Source organism: Athene noctua, chromosome 6 (genome assembly GCF_965140245.1).
Source record: "Athene noctua chromosome 6, bAthNoc1.hap1.1, whole genome shotgun sequence".
Taxonomy (NCBI): domain Eukaryota; kingdom Metazoa; phylum Chordata; class Aves; order Strigiformes; family Strigidae; genus Athene; species Athene noctua.
In genome coordinates, this window is record NC_134042.1 from 53,023,803 (window position 1) to 53,041,202 (window position 17,400).

General features: G+C 55.0%; 1 protein-coding gene across 3 annotated transcripts in view; it reads right to left on the reverse strand.

The window, feature by feature from the left end:
- Positions 1–6,967: 6,967 nt before the first annotated feature.
- Positions 6,968–17,400, reverse strand: part of LRFN5 (leucine rich repeat and fibronectin type III domain containing 5) — a 43,092-nt gene continuing 32,659 nt past the window's right edge. For 2 of the 3 annotated variants that reach the window (XM_074909062.1, XM_074909064.1), the window contains exons 2-3: positions 15,228–16,635; positions 13,403–14,613 (exon numbers count right to left, since the gene is read on the reverse strand). In XM_074909062.1, coding sequence (XP_074765163.1) covers positions 13,671–14,613; positions 15,228–16,615 — 2,331 coding nt within the window. In that variant the 5' untranslated portion in view covers positions 16,616–16,635 and the 3' untranslated portion in view covers positions 13,403–13,670. Of the gene's footprint in view, positions 7,742–13,402; positions 14,614–15,227; positions 16,636–17,400 lie in introns of those variants that run through there. The other variant, XM_074909065.1, reaches the window with a different exon arrangement.

The following is a 17,400-nucleotide window of genomic DNA, read 5'->3' on the forward strand; positions in this document are numbered from 1 at the left end:
GTATCACTGAAGTATAACCAGCATCTTCACATACAAACTAGACTAGTTACTTGTTCACTTAATGTTAGGGAGTAATAGGGACAGAAAAGATTCTTGTGCACTACATTTATCTACTACATCAGCAAAAATACACAAATATATTTCACCCCTGTTTAAAAAGCAGAATTATTATTCAACAGAGCTACAGACCAAAGTTTATCCAGCACAAGTAACAAGAGATACAAGGCAGCACATCCTAAACTAGCTGCCTCCACAGCCGTGCTTTAGAGCATGATTATTCACCAGAGATGACCCTAATTGTGGTGTCAGATGTATTCACTTTTTAATGACTTCACACCGCTAGCAAAGCACCACAGAGCGTCGGAGCACCGAGCTGAGAGCACCCAGGGGCTGTCACCACACCGAGAGGCTTCCTCCATCTGCCTGCCCTCCTCGACTCTTTTGAATGGATTCTATGAACTGCTGTGTGAGGGCTGTCCAGTCTGAACCCCAGGTTAGAGTTTATAAAGTAAGAAGCCTTCTGAGAAAGCTACAACTAAATTTTTGGGGTTTTGTTTTTTTTATTTCAATAATATTTTTTAATGTAATTACGAAAGAAATGTTCTTCAAAGTGTTTGCTTCCCACCTAGCTTTTACAACTGGTTCCAACCTGACAGAAATGTTACGTGCACATACTTGGTTTTAAATTTTCTCTGGTTTTGATGAACTTCACAACAGATCCCTGGACAACCTCTCCCTCCATGGCCAGGGCATCACTGCTCCCTGGGCAGTAAACGTGGAATTAAGTGACCCAAACCAGCCCAACCGTTACCTTCGGCCTGGACCATCCCCTTGGTCCTGCCTGAATCACAGAAACACCGAATTGCCCAGGGACACCTCGGGTGGACTCTCTGCTCCAGCCGCTGCTCAGGTAGGGCCAGCCCTGGGCTCAGACCGGGTTACTCAGGGTTTGCCCCGTGGGCTCTCAAAACCCTCCACGGACAGAGGTCCCGCAGGCTTCCTCCCTGCCCCGCTGCCGGGGGGAGGCTTCTCCCCACGTCCAGCCCGAGCTGCTGGGTCAGCAGCTGGCGAAGCCGTACAGGACCACCAAGTCCCACCTCTCCCTGGCCTTTTCCAGAGGCCCAGCACCAAACACTAATACACAAAAACCTGTTTATCTCCCTGCCGCTCAGGAAAGGTTCGGTCCCAGCAGTGAATTACCCACCGCCACCACATCTGTCTTCCGACAGTGACAGGACGTCAGCCCAGACACAGATTAGATTCCATGTATTTTAAAATTCAGTAGGGTTTTAGGACTTTAAAGGTCAGACAATTTTTTAGGGATGAATACTCCTAAATAATGAAGATGAATATTTGACCACTTAGAAAAGAATGAATGTCTGAGAGCTGTATAATTACTGTCATTCAGAAGCATGAGCACAGATGCAGCAGTGGATATTGCAACCTGAAATAATTCCAGAGGACTACATGATTTCCAATAGAACTGGAAAAGGGGGTTGCCATGTCGTTAATCAACAGTGAAATGTCTGCATCAAGGCAGATGACAGCAGCGTGTTGACGTCCTCCTCATCTCACTCATTTTTCACTGTCTGGTGGCCAGGGAAGGTCCCTTTTAGGAGCCTGTTGAACAACCCTCATCCAATGGCTTGTGTCAGCACTGAGCCGGCCACCTCACGTCTTGTGTACACAAGATAATTTATGGAAGAAAATTACTGCAAAACATGGTAACTTAAAAGGTGGTCCACAATTCAAAGATCCATTTTTTTTCCCCACTGGCCTCAAAACTCCCCATGTATCTTGGCTGGGAGGGTGCAGCCCCCTACCTCGGTTTGGGCAGGTCCCTTTGCAGCCCCCCCAGACACCCACAGCTGAGAGCTCTTGCCCTGGACCCCAAGGCAGCTCCTCAGGTGTCTGCAGCTTCCTTGCACTGTAGGGAAGGTCAGCGCCACCTCTCCTAAAGAATGTTGTCACGGGCTGAAGAGGATGACCTGACCAGGAAGATTTTCAATCCCCCGAGCCCTCACCTTAGTGCCCCTGGGGGGAGTCTGCCCTTTGCTGGAGCTTCCGTGCACTGTCTGCTGGGCAGCACCATTTGTCACGGGCACGGAGGCACGGGGACAGGTTCTGCTCCGGCAGAGTAACGGGGAGTGAGAACCTCTCGGGTGCTCCTTCTGGCTCTAACTCACCCCCTGACATTTATGGGTACCTGTGAACTGGCAGGAACTGCCTGCAAAAGTGGACACGAGATGGGGACTGTCGGCAGAGTGGAAGAAGAGGGGGCGCACCTCTAAGACGGGGCTCTGGTCAGCACCCACCCTGCGGCATAGGACTGCACAGCGGGGCCTTCTGCTCTGGACCGATGACCAGCGCCTCATCGCCAACGCTTGCCCCCGGTGCCGAACCGGCACACGGGGAGGTCTCGTCTCTGGTGGCAGTGGCTGTGGTTAACTCGCTGACACGTGCCCTGAGCACAGAGCCCGCTGCAGCTCGTCCCTGAGCGCGGAGCCCACTGCAGCTCGTCCCCCAGTGCAGCTCATCCCCCGGTGCAGCGTGGGGCACAGGTGAGGGCTCCACACGGCGCCGTGGCTGTTGGACCAGGGCTGGTGCAGCCCCCGTGGCACTGGGACCCCATGTCCCGCCGAGGCAGAGCACCCCACGCCGCCCGGAGACCCCCACTCAGCCATGGGTGCTCCACTGGGACCCCGGCCTGAGCTGCCAGAGGTGCAAGGAAAGGGGCAGGACTCATTTATGAGCTCTTGTCCCTGTGTCTTCTCACCTTTAACCCAATTCTGGCAATTTCTTTTCTGTTATGTTGGGGGTTTTTTTCACCATAGAACTGCTGAAATACCTCTAAAAAAATGAAAACTGTTCTGACCTCTTGGTTTCAATCTTCATCAGCGCAGGTGAAGGAGTGACTCCTGCCTGGTGTCACTAAGCTATAGCTGTGCTTCTGCTGAAGCAATTTTTGCTCAAAGTGCCACTTGCAATGCGATGGCAGTGTGGGAACGCACCAGTTAGGTCACTGGGAATCATTTCTACGCTCCCAAATTGTGTACCCACTTGGTGAAATAACATTTTTTGATTATTTAGAAACTTGTACTCATCACTAAGGTTAAAAGACAGCTTCCCTTCCCTTCCACTTACCTTGGTCGGGCTCTGGGGACACAGACTGCTGCTCGCTCCCTGCAGGCGAGGCCAAGAGTGATGGGTGCCCATTCCAAGGGAGGTGGCAGCAGGCAGCTGGAATTCCAGTAGAGGGACTCAAGGCAGTTCCTTGCTTCGACCTCCCAGCATACTCAGTCCATTCTTGCTGGGCACAAGCCCACGGCAAAGGCTTCCTAGTGGCAAGCTGGGTGGTGCTGAAGCCTCTCGGTTCCGGGCTGGGGGATCTCAGGATGAGCTGGTCCCACACCAAAGCAGGAGATGCACATGGGCACTGTCACGCACCGTGACACAGAGCGGCTGCAGCTCGGCTGCAAGGCTGCGCCAGGAGCAACCAGCGGCAGATCTTGTAAGATGAACTCTCAGAACTGGAGAGGGCAGGCTCATATTTACCAGCATCGCAGTAATTAGGACTCAGCGGGTTCTTTGGCTATTTGCTTTCCGCACACACGCTAAACAGCCCGCAGCCACTGGCACTGGATGTGTGAACAAAATGGAGAGGGTTTCAGATCTCTGGGAAAACGCCTCTGGAAATCCCACGGCTGGGGCAGCATTCAGGAGGCTGACCTGCAGCTCACACAGCTCCTGCACGGTCCACGTCCCCTCCCTCCCTGGGGAGCTGACTCCTTGCTGCCCCAGGACCTGGCCACCCCAGGGCAGAGGGACAACGTGGAAGTGAAGCCTGGAAACGCTTCTGTAGTCTCATACAGGGGATTAAAAGCAAACAGAAAACCACAAAACCAAACAAAAACCCCCCAAACAAAAAAAGACAGCATAATTTGTTTGCAGTGTTGATTAAACCCAGTGGTGTCTAATCCTAAGGATGCACCTCAGCACCCACAGCCAGTGCCGGGCTCCGTGCCTGCTTCGGCATTAGACTTGTCCCCCGGCACGCGGGTTTGTGAGACGGGCACTGCCAGCAGCGCCGGAGGGAGCGTCACTGCTCGTGGCACCAGAGATCTGGCCCTTGGGGCTGGGGCAACGCCGCTTTGCTGGGACAGTCTGAGCCCGCCTCTACAATGGTTAAAAGACATGGTTAAGCTAGGGTGAAGCCTTGTTCTCCCAGTGCGGTGAGGCCAGGGCCACGCTGGAAGGTTGTTCTGCAGTCAGGGCACAGCCCCTCGCTCCCTCAAGCACAGTGCGAGGGCACCGGGGCCGCGGGATAAGGGAACCCCGGGCACAGCAGCACAAGGCTGCTCGCTGGGTTTCAGGGTCTCAGTGCAGGGCCAATATCAAATAATGTTTGCATTAGACATGGGAAATGGAGATTCAAATCCCCACCGCAAATCTAGTCCCATCTGAGTTTCCTGCTTCCCAGGAACTGATCCTCTACAGGCTGCTTTAGGGTTTAATTTGTCTCTGAACAGAAAATTTTTTCTTCAATTAATTTTTTCCCCACTGGAAAAAAGAACAAGAAAACAAAAGCAAGAAACAACAAAACCAAGAAACAACAAAACCAGAACAAGACCATGACAAATGTGTGTATTTCTGTGAAAACAAGGTTTAATCAGAAGATTCCCGCCAGCTCTCCCTGGTGCCTCCCAGCACTGCAAGAGCCGAGCGCACGCTGCGGCAGTGAGGCCTGGCAGGCTGCAATGCCCGGGACTTTCTCATTGAAGATGCCCTGGAAGAGCAGGAAGATGCAGCCCATCATCACCATCGCTTGGGCTGCGCACAGCCCCTGAGCTCCCCGGGAGGCTGCTGGGCAGCGGGTGTTGCATCCCCACCTGCCTTTCGGGACCACTGAACTGCCAGCAGCTCCTTGGTGCCTGTGGATGTTTTCCTGACCTTTCTCAACCTATTAGGAAAATCACCTTCCAACAGGATCCATTTGTTCACTCTGGTGAGCACCAGTGGCGGTGCTGAGTGGTGACAGGCCCACAGAGTCCCCAACACCCATCAGAGCCTCCACCCAGAGAGGAACGCCCCGCGCCCCGGCTGGGCAGAAGATACTGGTGCACCAAGTGCCAGCTGGTGCAGCACCCACCAGGAGCTCAGAAAATGTTGTTTGTGGGCCTGAATTTCCTTCAGTTTTATCAGCTGAGATGATTTGCACGATTCTTCAGTGAGTGTGCAAGTTCTGGGTCTGTAGATCAGGTTGGTTTTGCTTGTCAATAGATGATACTCTTCGAAACTCTTCATGGATGGAATGCTGCTAAGCTCTCCTAGGTAAAGCAGCCTGTCGCTGGTCCAGCAGGATTATTCATGCCTGTGCACAGCCGCCATGCTCCACTCCACAGACCTCCCAGGGTTTTCTTCCAAAATTTGACTCACAACTTTGGCAAATTTGGCCACAATGAAAGCTGGATTTCTAAGATTGAGCTGACAGGTGGAACTTACCTTGACAATTAATTAAAAGGATATAGAAAGGAATCAGCAAGGGAAAAGCAGCTCTGCTATGTGCATGAAAGCTTGAAATTGGAGCCATTGAATGAGGGTAATAACACGATATTAATGTGAACGAAACCCTGAGAGCTGATACGGTCTGTGCAGCAAGTTTGGAGCGTGTTGGTTTAAAAAGGGTTTCGGCAGCTGCACAGCCTAACGCGGGCGTTGAGTGGAAGCGGCAGCCTCTCGGTTCTTCCCGTAACTCACACTCCGCAGGCACGGATTCACTCTGCCCGGCTGTTTCGCAGACCTGAGTGTCATCTGCTTGCTCTCAGAAAGGTCAGTTGTCCTGTAATTTCACCAGGGAATCACCAGGGTCTGCAATAGAAGAGGCGATGAGGTGGGGACTCAATTTCCACTAAACATTTTATTGAAAAGTAGTTTATCTGGGGCTCATCTTCTTCCAGAATTCAAACCCCAATTACACTATACAGTAAGGAAAGGGAAGAGCAATAAGTGCTGTTATAATCCGCATAAAATCCAGGCTATGCACAGCACCAGAAAGATCCCTGGTCACACTTTGTGAGAATAAAAGCAACAAGTCCAACTCCTGATCAAAAATCAATTATTTTTTTTCCCCTTGGAGTCTCCAGGTGGCACGGCATTCCTGTGCACTGGGTGAACCACAGACCCTTTACCCCCAAGGTCTGTGGGGCCAGACCAGCACTGAGTTTTCTGCACATGCAGAAGCCGTTGGGTGCTGGTCCCCATCGGCGGGGCTGGTGTCCCCATCACCGACACCTTGGGGTGAGCCTGGGCTGCTGCTCCCAGCTCTGCAGCCACCAGAGGAGGAGAGGGAGCCTGAGGGGTGAGGGTCCTGCTGGGGCTCCAGCTCTCCTCCCACGGGCTGCCCTGTCCTGGGGAGATGCTCCTGTCTCTGCTGGTGTGGGCGAACCGTGGGCCAGTTGCCCGGGCCGAGGTCCATCAGGTGCAGAGAGTGGCAGAAGCCACCAGTGGGCCCAGTCCCCAGCGTGGGGCACAGCCGGGCCTGGGCAACTCCAGCTCCCGCCCTTCGCACAGCCAGTCCCGCCGATCACGAATAGTCACTGGCTCTATCTGTTCTTCGGAAGTTATGCTAAGGCTGGTTGAATCGCTGTGGGTTTCGTAGAAGCTATAATTATATCTGTAAGCCATATGGGATTCTTGATGAGGAAGAAAATTAAAAAAACACAAAACCCCTTGGTGTTGCTTGAGACGCGAGGCGTGACGGGAAGAGCTGCCATTGTGCTGGGCTGGCGGCAGGGCCGAGGGGGCTGGTGCGGCCCTGGGGGGTGCAGCCCCAGGCGTGCCCCCGACTGTCCCCCCGGGTGTCCCCCTGGCTGTCCCCCATCCCAAACGGTCCTGTCAGGGCTGACGCTGCACGGGAGCGAGCGGCACGTCAGCGCCCGGTGCTGGGCCCGTCTCACGGCACCACCAGCACAAGGTGCTGCAGGAGCTGGTGGTGCCGTAACCCACCACAGCCCAGTGTCCCCACAGTGGGCAGGAGCAGGCAGGGTGCTCCCTCCCCGCTCAGAACACTCACCCAGCGCCAAGGGGCAGAGCCGGGTGGCTCTCCCACAGTGCCTGTGGGCTGGGCTGAGGCCAGGCACAGCCCAGTGTGCAGGTAACCCCTGCCATCACCCGCCGCGCTGCTGCTGGGCACACGGAGCACGGGTGGCATGGGTGGCATGGGTGGCACGGGGCCCTTCCACCCGGGAAAGCTGCACTACACACCAAGGAGCATGCCTGCTGCCAGGCAAAACCCTCCAGATCAACCAACATGGCCACGCCATCGTAGTAAAACATTTATTTGTTCAGGTGATATAAGCTACCATGTGTACAGTTTGTGAACTCACCACTGGCGACACTTAACATGACTCGGGACTGCAGCTGTTGCCACCAGATTTCTCATCATAATTTTTAGTTTTATAAAAAACCTTGGACACCAGAAAAAGGTATTTAGACTTAACATGGTAGATGGGAGATGGGCAATTTGTGAACGGGAGAAGAAAGTTTATCCGACGCAGCCAACCTCGACGGCCTCTTGGCTGAGGCTGCAGCGTCAAGGAAAGGTTTCGGTGGGGTGAGCATGGTGCAGCACGTCAATCTTCGGAGAGCTGGAATCGTATTGATTTCTGCCGAGTAAGAACATCGGTGGCAACGTTTTCGGGGAGCAGAGGAGGGCAGGCGTCCTGCGGATCAGCCCCGGCTTCTGCGCAAAGAGACAAAACAGAGACAGTGAGGGGACCAGGAGCAGGATCCAGCCCTTCCCCGCGGCCGAAGCTGACCTGCCGCAGGGCAGGAGGCACCGGGACGTGCTCGGCGGGGCCAGCCTGGGCTCGGCACTGCTCCGACAGCCCTGGGACCTGCCGCAAGAGCCGCGCCACAACGGGAGCAGCAGCAGAGCCCGTCAGCCCGGCATCCCTCCGGCCCGGGTGCTGCCAGCACTGCGGGCTGGGGCCCAGGCCAGGGAGGCTGAAGGGTTAACGGCACACAGCGTCGCCAGCTCCGGAGCCAGCAGGGATGCTGCTGCTGAAGGGAAAATCAAACCAATATACAAACCCTCCCCAAAGACCAAAACGGAACCAGTACAGCTCACTGCTGCAGAATCAGAGAATTTTCCAGTCTCTGGATTTGCTTCTGCCCTCGCTGAGGCCAAGTTTGTTGTCACAGCAGGGATTTTAACTCCTTGCATAGTTTCAGGGGTTTGCACAGAACCGAAAACACCAGAACGGAGCAGCAGCAGGGCACGAGTCCAGCACTCGCCTTCATAAGCTTTGCATGCAAGAGAAAACAACGCTGTGGCGAGAACGTGCAGATGTGTAATCGTCCTGCCCCGAGCTCCCGCATGGTTCCCATCCAGCCCTGGCATAACGCCCGCGGGGCAGGTGCTTCTCCCCAGGAGCACTCACCCACTGCCCCGCTGTGCCTGGGCTCTCCCTACCACCCCGCCACAGCTTCACTTACCTTGGGGAACACAGAGCTGCCGCTGCCGTACACCAAAACAAACTAGACACCACCCTTCAAATTCATCCTCGGGCTGCTGCAGGTCACGGCTCCCGCCTGCCTACAGACTGGCCAAGGCTGGGGTCTGGCGGGGGGTCCCTGTGTGCCCCCGCCATGGGCTGTCTGGTGCTGACACTCCCCGAGGGCCTCCCGGTGAAACCAAGGAGGGGCCAGGGCCACAACTCTTACTGGTTTTCCTCATTTCCCTCTGCCAGCGGAAATTTCCCCTGTGGAGACTGCCCAGAGAACACCGCGGGCGTCTCCAGAGGAGCAGCCTGGCACGCAGACAGCGCTGGCAGTCCGGCAGGAGAACCAGCGTGGTGCCAAGCCAGGCACACCGACTTGGTCTCAGCTTCCAGATTTGTGACAGGAACACTCTCTAAAGTGCAGTGCTTGAAACGACCTGAGGGACAAAGCTCGTCCCAGCCTAACAAAAACAGGAGCTTATTTCTGCTCATTTTCATGCGGTGTTTCCGACGCGGGGTCTCTGCAGCCAGCGATGTGCCATGTCTGCTCTTTTCCCTTTTTAGTTTCCTTCCTTCCAAGCTAAGCTTCCTTCTTTCTACAGCAGCAGCCTTCACGCCTGGCTCTTGTGCATAAATCCATTATATTAAAAGTCTACAGTCAGCAAGACCAGTGAAACTTGCCTTTTGTCTCACTCGCGGGTGCAGGTGCTTCAGCCCCACAAACGTGCACACTTTTGTCTTGTGGATGCCTGTACCGCCATGAGAGCAAGGCCACGGCCACATTCAAACCGTAGAAGCCAGCACAGGGTGCGTATATTCTCACTGACAGAGCTGATTTAATTTGGCATTCCACGCCCAACGCCAGGTGCCTGCCTGCAGCCCGCACAAAGGACCAACATCACCGCTGCCCGCGTGGGGCTGGTGCCGGCCAGAGCCCTCGGTGGGCGCCTGACACCTGGAGGGACGATGCAGCCGGGGGGCCGTGGGGCAGCGGGGGGGCAGCAGCATGGGAGGACCTGCCGAGGGAAGCCCCGGCTGGGCAGGGGTGCTGCAGCAGGTTACACACCCACCATGGGCCCCATCCAGGCCCAGACGCCCCAAAACACATTTGGAAAGAGAAAACGAGGGATCCGTGCTTTCCGCAAGCAGGACCCTAATGACTTCGCCACAGTTTGCTTCCTTTAAAGCAGAACTTTGACCAACATAACAGATAGTTCCTGTGTTACCAGGGGAAAGCACTGCGTGATTCCGTGGCTGTTGCTGTTGCTGCTTTAGCAGAGCGACAGCACAGCCCTGGCTGCAGCGGCACCCTGGCCTGGGACAGTGAGTGCTCTGGAGCTCTGGCAATGCCAGCGGACGGTTCCGCTCTGCGAGTGATGCCTCCAGGACTCCAGATCCTCTCCATCAATAGGAGGAGAAGCGATATAAGTGATAGGGGCTGCAACCGCTACTTCCGCTGGCTGAGTCCATTACTAGGGGAAGAACCACGCTCCCTCTGTGCACAGGGCACCGCCGTGGCTCTGGGCACGGCTTCGTGGTGGCACGGGACGGGCCATGCAGCGCCTGGGCAAGGGCTGTTGGCCTGCGGCTTGGCGCGGCTCTGCCAGCTCGGGATGCTCCGCGCCGGGTGTCCACCCGGCTCAGCAACCACACTCGGGTGCCTCAGGCCTTCCTCAGAGAAGCTCCGTGCGGTGCCAGAGCAGCGGCCAGCGGGGCTCTCACACTCCCCGGGAGGCAGGAGCATCCCTGCGCTGTGGGCACCACACACCAGACCCCGGCCGCTTTGCAGCCTGTGGGGACGGGCCAAGCTGGCAGCACCTCGGCAGGACCCCCTGGGGCAGGCAGCGTGTCCCCCCGCAGCAGGACAGGCAGCGGGGCCGCCAGGCCCTTCCCAGCAGCCGCGTCCCCTCTCCCGGGCACAGGGCCCGCGGCCGTGGCTTTGCGGGTCACTCCTCGTCACCGTGGGGTGCGTGGGGCCGGCTGGCAAACGCACGGGAAGGCGCTGGCAGAAATAAAGCCACATTGGCACCCAGAGCGGAGCAGGACCATGTATTCACCGTAAGGAACAGCCCAGAACACAAGCGGAAAGGCAGCACAGGAAACAACCAGCACAACAAACTCTTCACCCACCAAAGCCCTGCTTCTCCATCCAAACATTGCTTGTGGCAGCCCTCTTTAACACGACACGTTTGCTCTGAGAGAAGGATTAGGAAAGGTGTAAGGGGAAGCACGTGCCAGCAGTTTTAATGAGAAAACAAATTTCTGAAGTAGTTTCTCCTCCAGTGCTCGCGCAAAAAGCCGCCACCTCACGGCTAAAGCCCCGCTCGCTGTTTTCGAGGGGCAGTGCCCGTGGGGCAGGCCGGGCCCCCCGGTTCAAGTCTCTGCAAACTCCCATCCGCAGCCTGGGGTGAAGCCCCACGGACAGACCGAACCCCCCAACACCCCCGGGGCTGCCCAGGGGCCGGCACCCACCACCCCCACGGGGGATGCTCCCCTCCGGTGCACTGAACCCCGCTCCCAGGTCCGAACACCGGGAAGTGCTGCAGCTCCGCACTGACCCACCAACGCTGCTCTGGGCAAGGAGCATCTCAGCACTTCTGCCTCAAACTGTTAGCAACCTCTGGCTGTGCAGAACAGAAAGGACAGAGAATTTCCTCCCTCTTAAGAATTCCCACACTTTGACTGAATCAAGCCTGAGTAAAGCGAGATGTCCTGCCGCAGGGTTACTCCAGGGGAAAGGGCAGGTTTCATGCCCGGCGCGTTCCCAAGGGCCACTCCTCTGCCCAGGAGGCAAAGCTGCACCAGAGGACCCGCAGCTGCCCAGCTCCAACCGCTCCTACGCCATTAGCAGAGAATTAAATCAAACGCAGGGACAGATGCTCCTCCTAAGCTGCTTATACAGATGCACTGCGGACTGAACACTCGGCTTCAGAGTTTAGAAAATTACTCCTTTGAGTAAAAATTAAAAAAATATAAAAATAAACGTCCCTAAACCACAAGAAGCTATTCATATTTTAGCACTTTCACAAAACATTAGACACATTTACATCCAATTTTAGACAGCATATAAAGCATTTTCATTTGATGTTTTTAAAATACACAATTAAAACCAACACCTCAGCAGAAAACCTTTAAAGCTCTCTCCACACCCAAGCTGTCTGCAGAGAGCAGCCCCTCGCCGGGGCACGGAGGGACTCCTTATTCCCACGCCTGACCCTGTCAGACTACCAGATCTTGGACACATCCATCACTGCCTCTGACCATGCGCTATTTTAATAGCTACTTTCTGTGTGTACAGCCCCTTGAGAAGATCATGGACTTCCAGAGAAATCTAAGGAGGGATTTTTTTTTTTAACTTTTCCAGCAGGAAGCGGGCATTCTATTTTTGAGGCTTCGTTTCCTTTTTGGTCTCTGCATTTCCCAAGGAAAGTAAAAGGGCTTTCTAAAAAAGAAACAGCCTTTTCTTTTTATGTGCTTTACACCACCCCCACCCGGATTCTGTTCTTCCAGGACAAGCAGTAAAACCGCCGACAGCAGCCCACAAAGACTGAGCAGTGGGGCTCCCCCACGGCCCCCAGCCGCAGGCCCTCGGAGGCAGAGACCCGGGGGCTGCCAGGGGACGCTCCTCTCCACAACCCGCTGCCCTGGCTGGAGCCAGCATGTCCGCAGGCACCGCCTGGATCCCATCACACTCAACAAGCACACAGGGTGTAAAATTTAACTATTCTGTCACTCTGATGGCCACAAAGCCCATCTCAAACCTATTATTTGTCATCTGAGAATGCACTAATGTTGCAGAGTTAAGCTGTCTCTAATTGGAACATGATGACCATGTGAGTTTAATTAATATTAGACTTTTCTTCAGAACGAGCAGAGCAGCAGACACTCGCCTGCCATCCTCACCACACAGGGTTTTCAGCTGCTCTCACCTACTGCCATATGTTTATGTCCTTACGGAGCGGCCTGAAATTATTCTGTCCCCCGGCACTGCAGTCAGTCAGCAGGGTGAGGACAGACCAGCCTCCAGCCCCTGCGTTCTGCACGGGGACAGGAGAGAACTGGCACGAGCCGCAGAGTTCTCAGGAAATACGCCCGAAGGGTCCAGGGAAGAAGGAGATGACCATGGCCATCCCGATCGGCCAGCGGTGAGCAGGGACGGACCCACCCGCACACCGGCTCCCGCCCCGGCGCAGCGGCGCTGAGGGGAAGGGACCCCCAGCGCTGGCTGCCGGGGCGGGGGCAGCTCCGAGGCAGAGCACCCGACCGAGGCTGGCAGGGCTCGGGAGCGACGGGCTCCGCGTCGGTGCCGAGCGGCAACGCTCGTCCAGTGTTGGCACCGGGCACAGCCGACGCTGAGCAGCCCTGGGCTCGCGGCTGGGACGGGGCCGAGGAGGGTGCGTGGCCACCGTGACCCCACGCCGCGGCATGGGGGTGCCGAGGGCCTCCCGGGTGCCGCCCCACCAGCACCCAGCCCCGTGAGCCGGACCCCGGCGGGAGGAGAGGGACCCCTCACCGGCACCTTCCTCCTCCTCCCGGCCCCCGCGGGCACGGCTCCCGGGCGGGCAGTCACCGCGAGGCTGGCTGGTGTACGGAGTGAATATTTTATTTTACACAACATAACAACACAGCGCTGTTATTTCTGTACAGCATCTGCCTAAAAACAAAGGCAACACCATTGTCACGGAAAAGAAATATACAGTCTGACCGTTTTAAAAAATATCATTTTACTGATTGATCCAGAAGTGGTTATTTGTTAGCTTGGAGGAAATTTCATTTCCTTTATAAAAGGCTTTTTCTGTGAAAACTCTCTCTTTTGTTTTCTGCTACTGCAGAACCAGGAAGCCAGTCCTAGAGTAGGGAAGGCACTGGTGCTGTTTCATGCTTTTTTTCACCCCTTAATCTTTTTTTTCCTTTTTTTTTTTTAATCTCTGAATGTTGCCTTCGGTTTTGATATTAACTAAAACCAAATGAAAACTAAACAAAACCCTGTGTGCACTGGGTGGCTTATACAGAACCCCGCATCAACAAGCCATTAATCAGCGAGACAGCAGTGGACTTCCAAATCCAATTCCCCAGGAGAGGGGGGTTGTTTCACACAACGTTTGGTGTTTTGTTTTTCATTAAAATAAAAATTAAAATTAAAAAAAAAGAAAAGAAAAAAAAAGCAGGTCACACAGTGCTTTCCAATATCCACTCAGAACTGGAGAAAGTTGCTTTCCGGCTATCCACACCAGAGCTGTCTGACTGGACCAGCATCCCGTTCATGGAGATGCTCCTTTTGGACCGCAATCCGCCGGTGCCCCGGGCGCTGCCGGGCCCGCGGGGCTCCGTCAGCTCCCCGCCCAGCGAGAGCCGGCGCTTGGCTCGGGATGTGTCAGCTGGCAAAGTGAGGAACTTACTTGGCTTTGATTGTGCTCTTTTGTACGTGGGGGCCCCTTTGACAGAGTCGGGGGGACGGCTAGCTAACTGCAGGGCAGTGGAGTTATTTCTGTTAGTGTTTTGGGACTCAATGCTGCTGACAGCTTCACTCTGCGGCTCGCTGCTTGGCTTTGGCCCCGGCTTTCGCTTCGGCTTCTGCGAGACAGAAGCACTGGAAGTCCAGGCGGGAGGCAAAGCGGAGGTAGTGGTGGCCGAGTCCTGGCTGGAGCCAGTCTCTGGCGACTGCGTCGCACCGTCGCTGGCAGCCTTGCAGCACTGGACGCCCTCTTCGTGCCCGACAGCCTGCTTGGACATCGACTGCGACAGCACCCCGCTGCAGCCCTGGATCTGAGCCCCGTTCGTCTGCGAGTACACGTTGCTGACCTTGGTGGCCTTCTGCTGCCCGTTGTTGTTACACACCTTGTAGCGGATCATGAGGATTATGATGAACACGAGCACGGAGGCCACGATGATCCCACCGATGATGATAATCATGGTCCCGCCCAGGAACTGGGACTGCATGAAGTGGCAGCGCACGTAATCCTGCTCGGTGGTGAACTGCGTGCAGCCCACCACCCTGGTGGCTGTGAGCGAGGTGATCCCATCGTCGTAGATGGCCAGGACGCACAGGTCGTACACAGTCCCAGCCGCCAGGTTGTTGACCAGGAAGGTTTTGCTTGTGGGAGGTATCATTCTAGGGGAGAAGGAAATCAGCGTGAGCCAACCCAGCGGACCCACAGGCACCTCCCCATGCCCGCCGCAGCCCCCCGGCTGTGGCGAGTATCACCGGGGCTCAGGTCCCCTGCTCCTGGTCCCTGTCCCCGCGGCAGCACTGCCCCGCCTTCACTGCAGCACAGCCCCCCAGGACAGCGGCCACGTCAAAACCATAAAAACCCAGCACAGACCGTTCTGGAGGGTGGGACTGTTAGCCCCAGCAGTGCAGAGCCCCTCTGCACCCCGCCAGCACGGACACTGTCACAAAGCGCTGTGAGGAACGCGCTTGCGGGCACCTTCCTCCCTGTGTTTTCACAAAGCTGAGAGCATGAAGAACCGTTTAACTCATCTAACTCTACAGCCTTTCCGCCAATCAGACTCGTTCAGAGAACCAGAGGTCTGTCTGGGCTATCTAGAATTTAACGACATTCAAGGTCATTTCCCTATTTGCAAGAAGGAGAGGGCAGGAGCCCTTCCCCAGGCTCCCACCGTCCGCCGCCACAGGCAGGGCCCCGCCGGGGCTGCCAGAGCCGGAGCAGCACGTCTGTGCCCAGCCCCGGGGCAGGCCCCGCGCAGGTCGGGGAGCTGCCTTACCTGTAAACGAGGGAGTCATCGTAAGTACCGTTGTACTGGATTTGGAACATACGTATCCCGGGTATATTCCTCTGAAAATTGAATTTCAGCAGAGCGGTGGAGGACGTTGCTTCCGCAACGACCACCTTCTTATCCTGGCTGACTTTAGTATCCCCATTGCTGCTGCTGGCGTTAGAGCCCGACTTGGTGGAAGTGGAGATATCTGAGGAGCCAGGGTCGGGCTCATGGATGTGGTTTGTGCTGTTCAGCAAGTGGGGCAGTTTGATTATGTGCAGGTCCACTGTCTGCGTGGCCTCCCCGGCCGGATTGGAAGCAATGCAGGTGAAGGAGCCTGTGTCCTTCACCGTCGTTATAAGGATGTCGAGCGTCCCGTTGTCATACACCACCGATCTCGTGGCATTTGAAATCAGTTTGCCCTCAGGTGAAATCCAGTGAATTGCTGGTTCGGGGTCCCCCCGGGCCTTACACCGCAGTGCTGCCCGCTGCCCCTCCAGCACCCGCAGCTCGTGGGTGTGCCGGGTGATGAGAGGAGGCTCACACAGGAACTCCTCCTCGGGGATCGACCAGAAGTACCGGCCGGACAAGAGTGTGGGAGAAGCGCAGGTCTCCAGGTCATCTTCCCTCGAAAGGCGCCTCAGCCACAACAGCTCACAGTTGCAATGCAAAGGGTTCCCACCGAAGCTCAATGCAAAAGTCGAGGGGCTGATAATTCCTGAGGTTGCCAGTACCTGAGCTCGCTGGAAGAGAGGATCAGGCGGTAGCTTCTGCAGTTTGTTGGACGTGACGTCCAACCTGGTCATCTTGTGGAGGTGGGAGAAGGTCCCCTTAGGAATGTGGTCAATCATGTTGTGGTCTAGACTGAGAGTGTGCAAACTAACCATCTTCTCCACCGCGTCCCAGGGGATGGTTTCCAGATTGTTGTAAGACAAATCCAATTCCTCAAGAGCTAAAACATCATCGAAAGCTGTGGAAGAAATTAAAGTCAGCTGGTTGTTGTTAAGTATCAAGTGATGAAGATTGGAGAGTCCACTGAACATGTCATTAGTGATCTTAGTCAACCGGTTGCTGTTCAAATGCAAAGCCCGCAAATTGCGCAAGTCGGCAAACGCGTGAGGTGTGATAAAACTGATTGTATTCCTGGACAGCGTCAGGTCCACCAGGCTGGTCATATTGGCAAAGTCTTTTCTTTTAATGTTTGTAACAAAGTTGTCTGCCAGCCGTAACTCCACGGTCCTCCTGTCAATGTTGGGAGGAACAAATAAGAGCCCTTTCTTGGCACAAAGGGTGGCAAGGTTCGGAGACAAAATCTGACAGACACAGCGCTTCGGGCAGATCTGAGCTCTCACCGCTACGCCAATGAACAGCAGAAACAAAAGCAGTTTTTCCATTGTAGATCAGATTCAAGAGCCTGTAAGGGAGAGCAAACGTCTGTTAAGTCTCTGCAAGATAAGTCAATGACATAATAAAAAAGCGAAGACAAACTGTCTGTGGTTAAATCATGAAACTGAGGTTCAGGTAACAGTGTGTCACCCTCATTTTGTCACCTGACGTCTCTATCATTCTCCGTATTCTGACACAAGAGCTCCTACGCTACCTTCCAGAAGAGCAACTGAGGGACAGGTACGTTTGCACACAGGCACCCAGATACTTACATACAAATGACACAGCAATCTGGTGGCAGGTGGTGCCACTCGGGCCCCTCCTGCTCTTGCTCATCCCAGCCACACAGCGCACCTCCGCTCCCGGCCCTCAGCTTCCCCACGGGTGCTCCTGACCCCACGCCCTGGAGTCACTTCCCCATAATGCCATTTACGTACCCAAAGTGAGGGATGTTTCATGTGGGCTTTACTTGCTGAGCTAAAACTCTCAGAGGCCTCTAAATCATGGCAATTCAATGGGTTTATAGCCACCTCCACTGAACATTTAAGCTCTTAATGCTATTTTCAGAATAAACTCAGAAGGAGCTAATTTTATGTCATTCAAAACCCAAAAATGCAAATAAAACAAAAAAAAAAAGAATACCCACACCAAGAAAATCCCCCACAACAACAGGGATCTAAATAAAAATGGAACGTGGGCTAATTTTAGCTGATCGCTGTTTTCCCGGCTGCCACAGCCAGCAGCGCCGCACTCTTCTCCCAGCAAGGCTGACAGTTCAATTAGCCTTATCTCT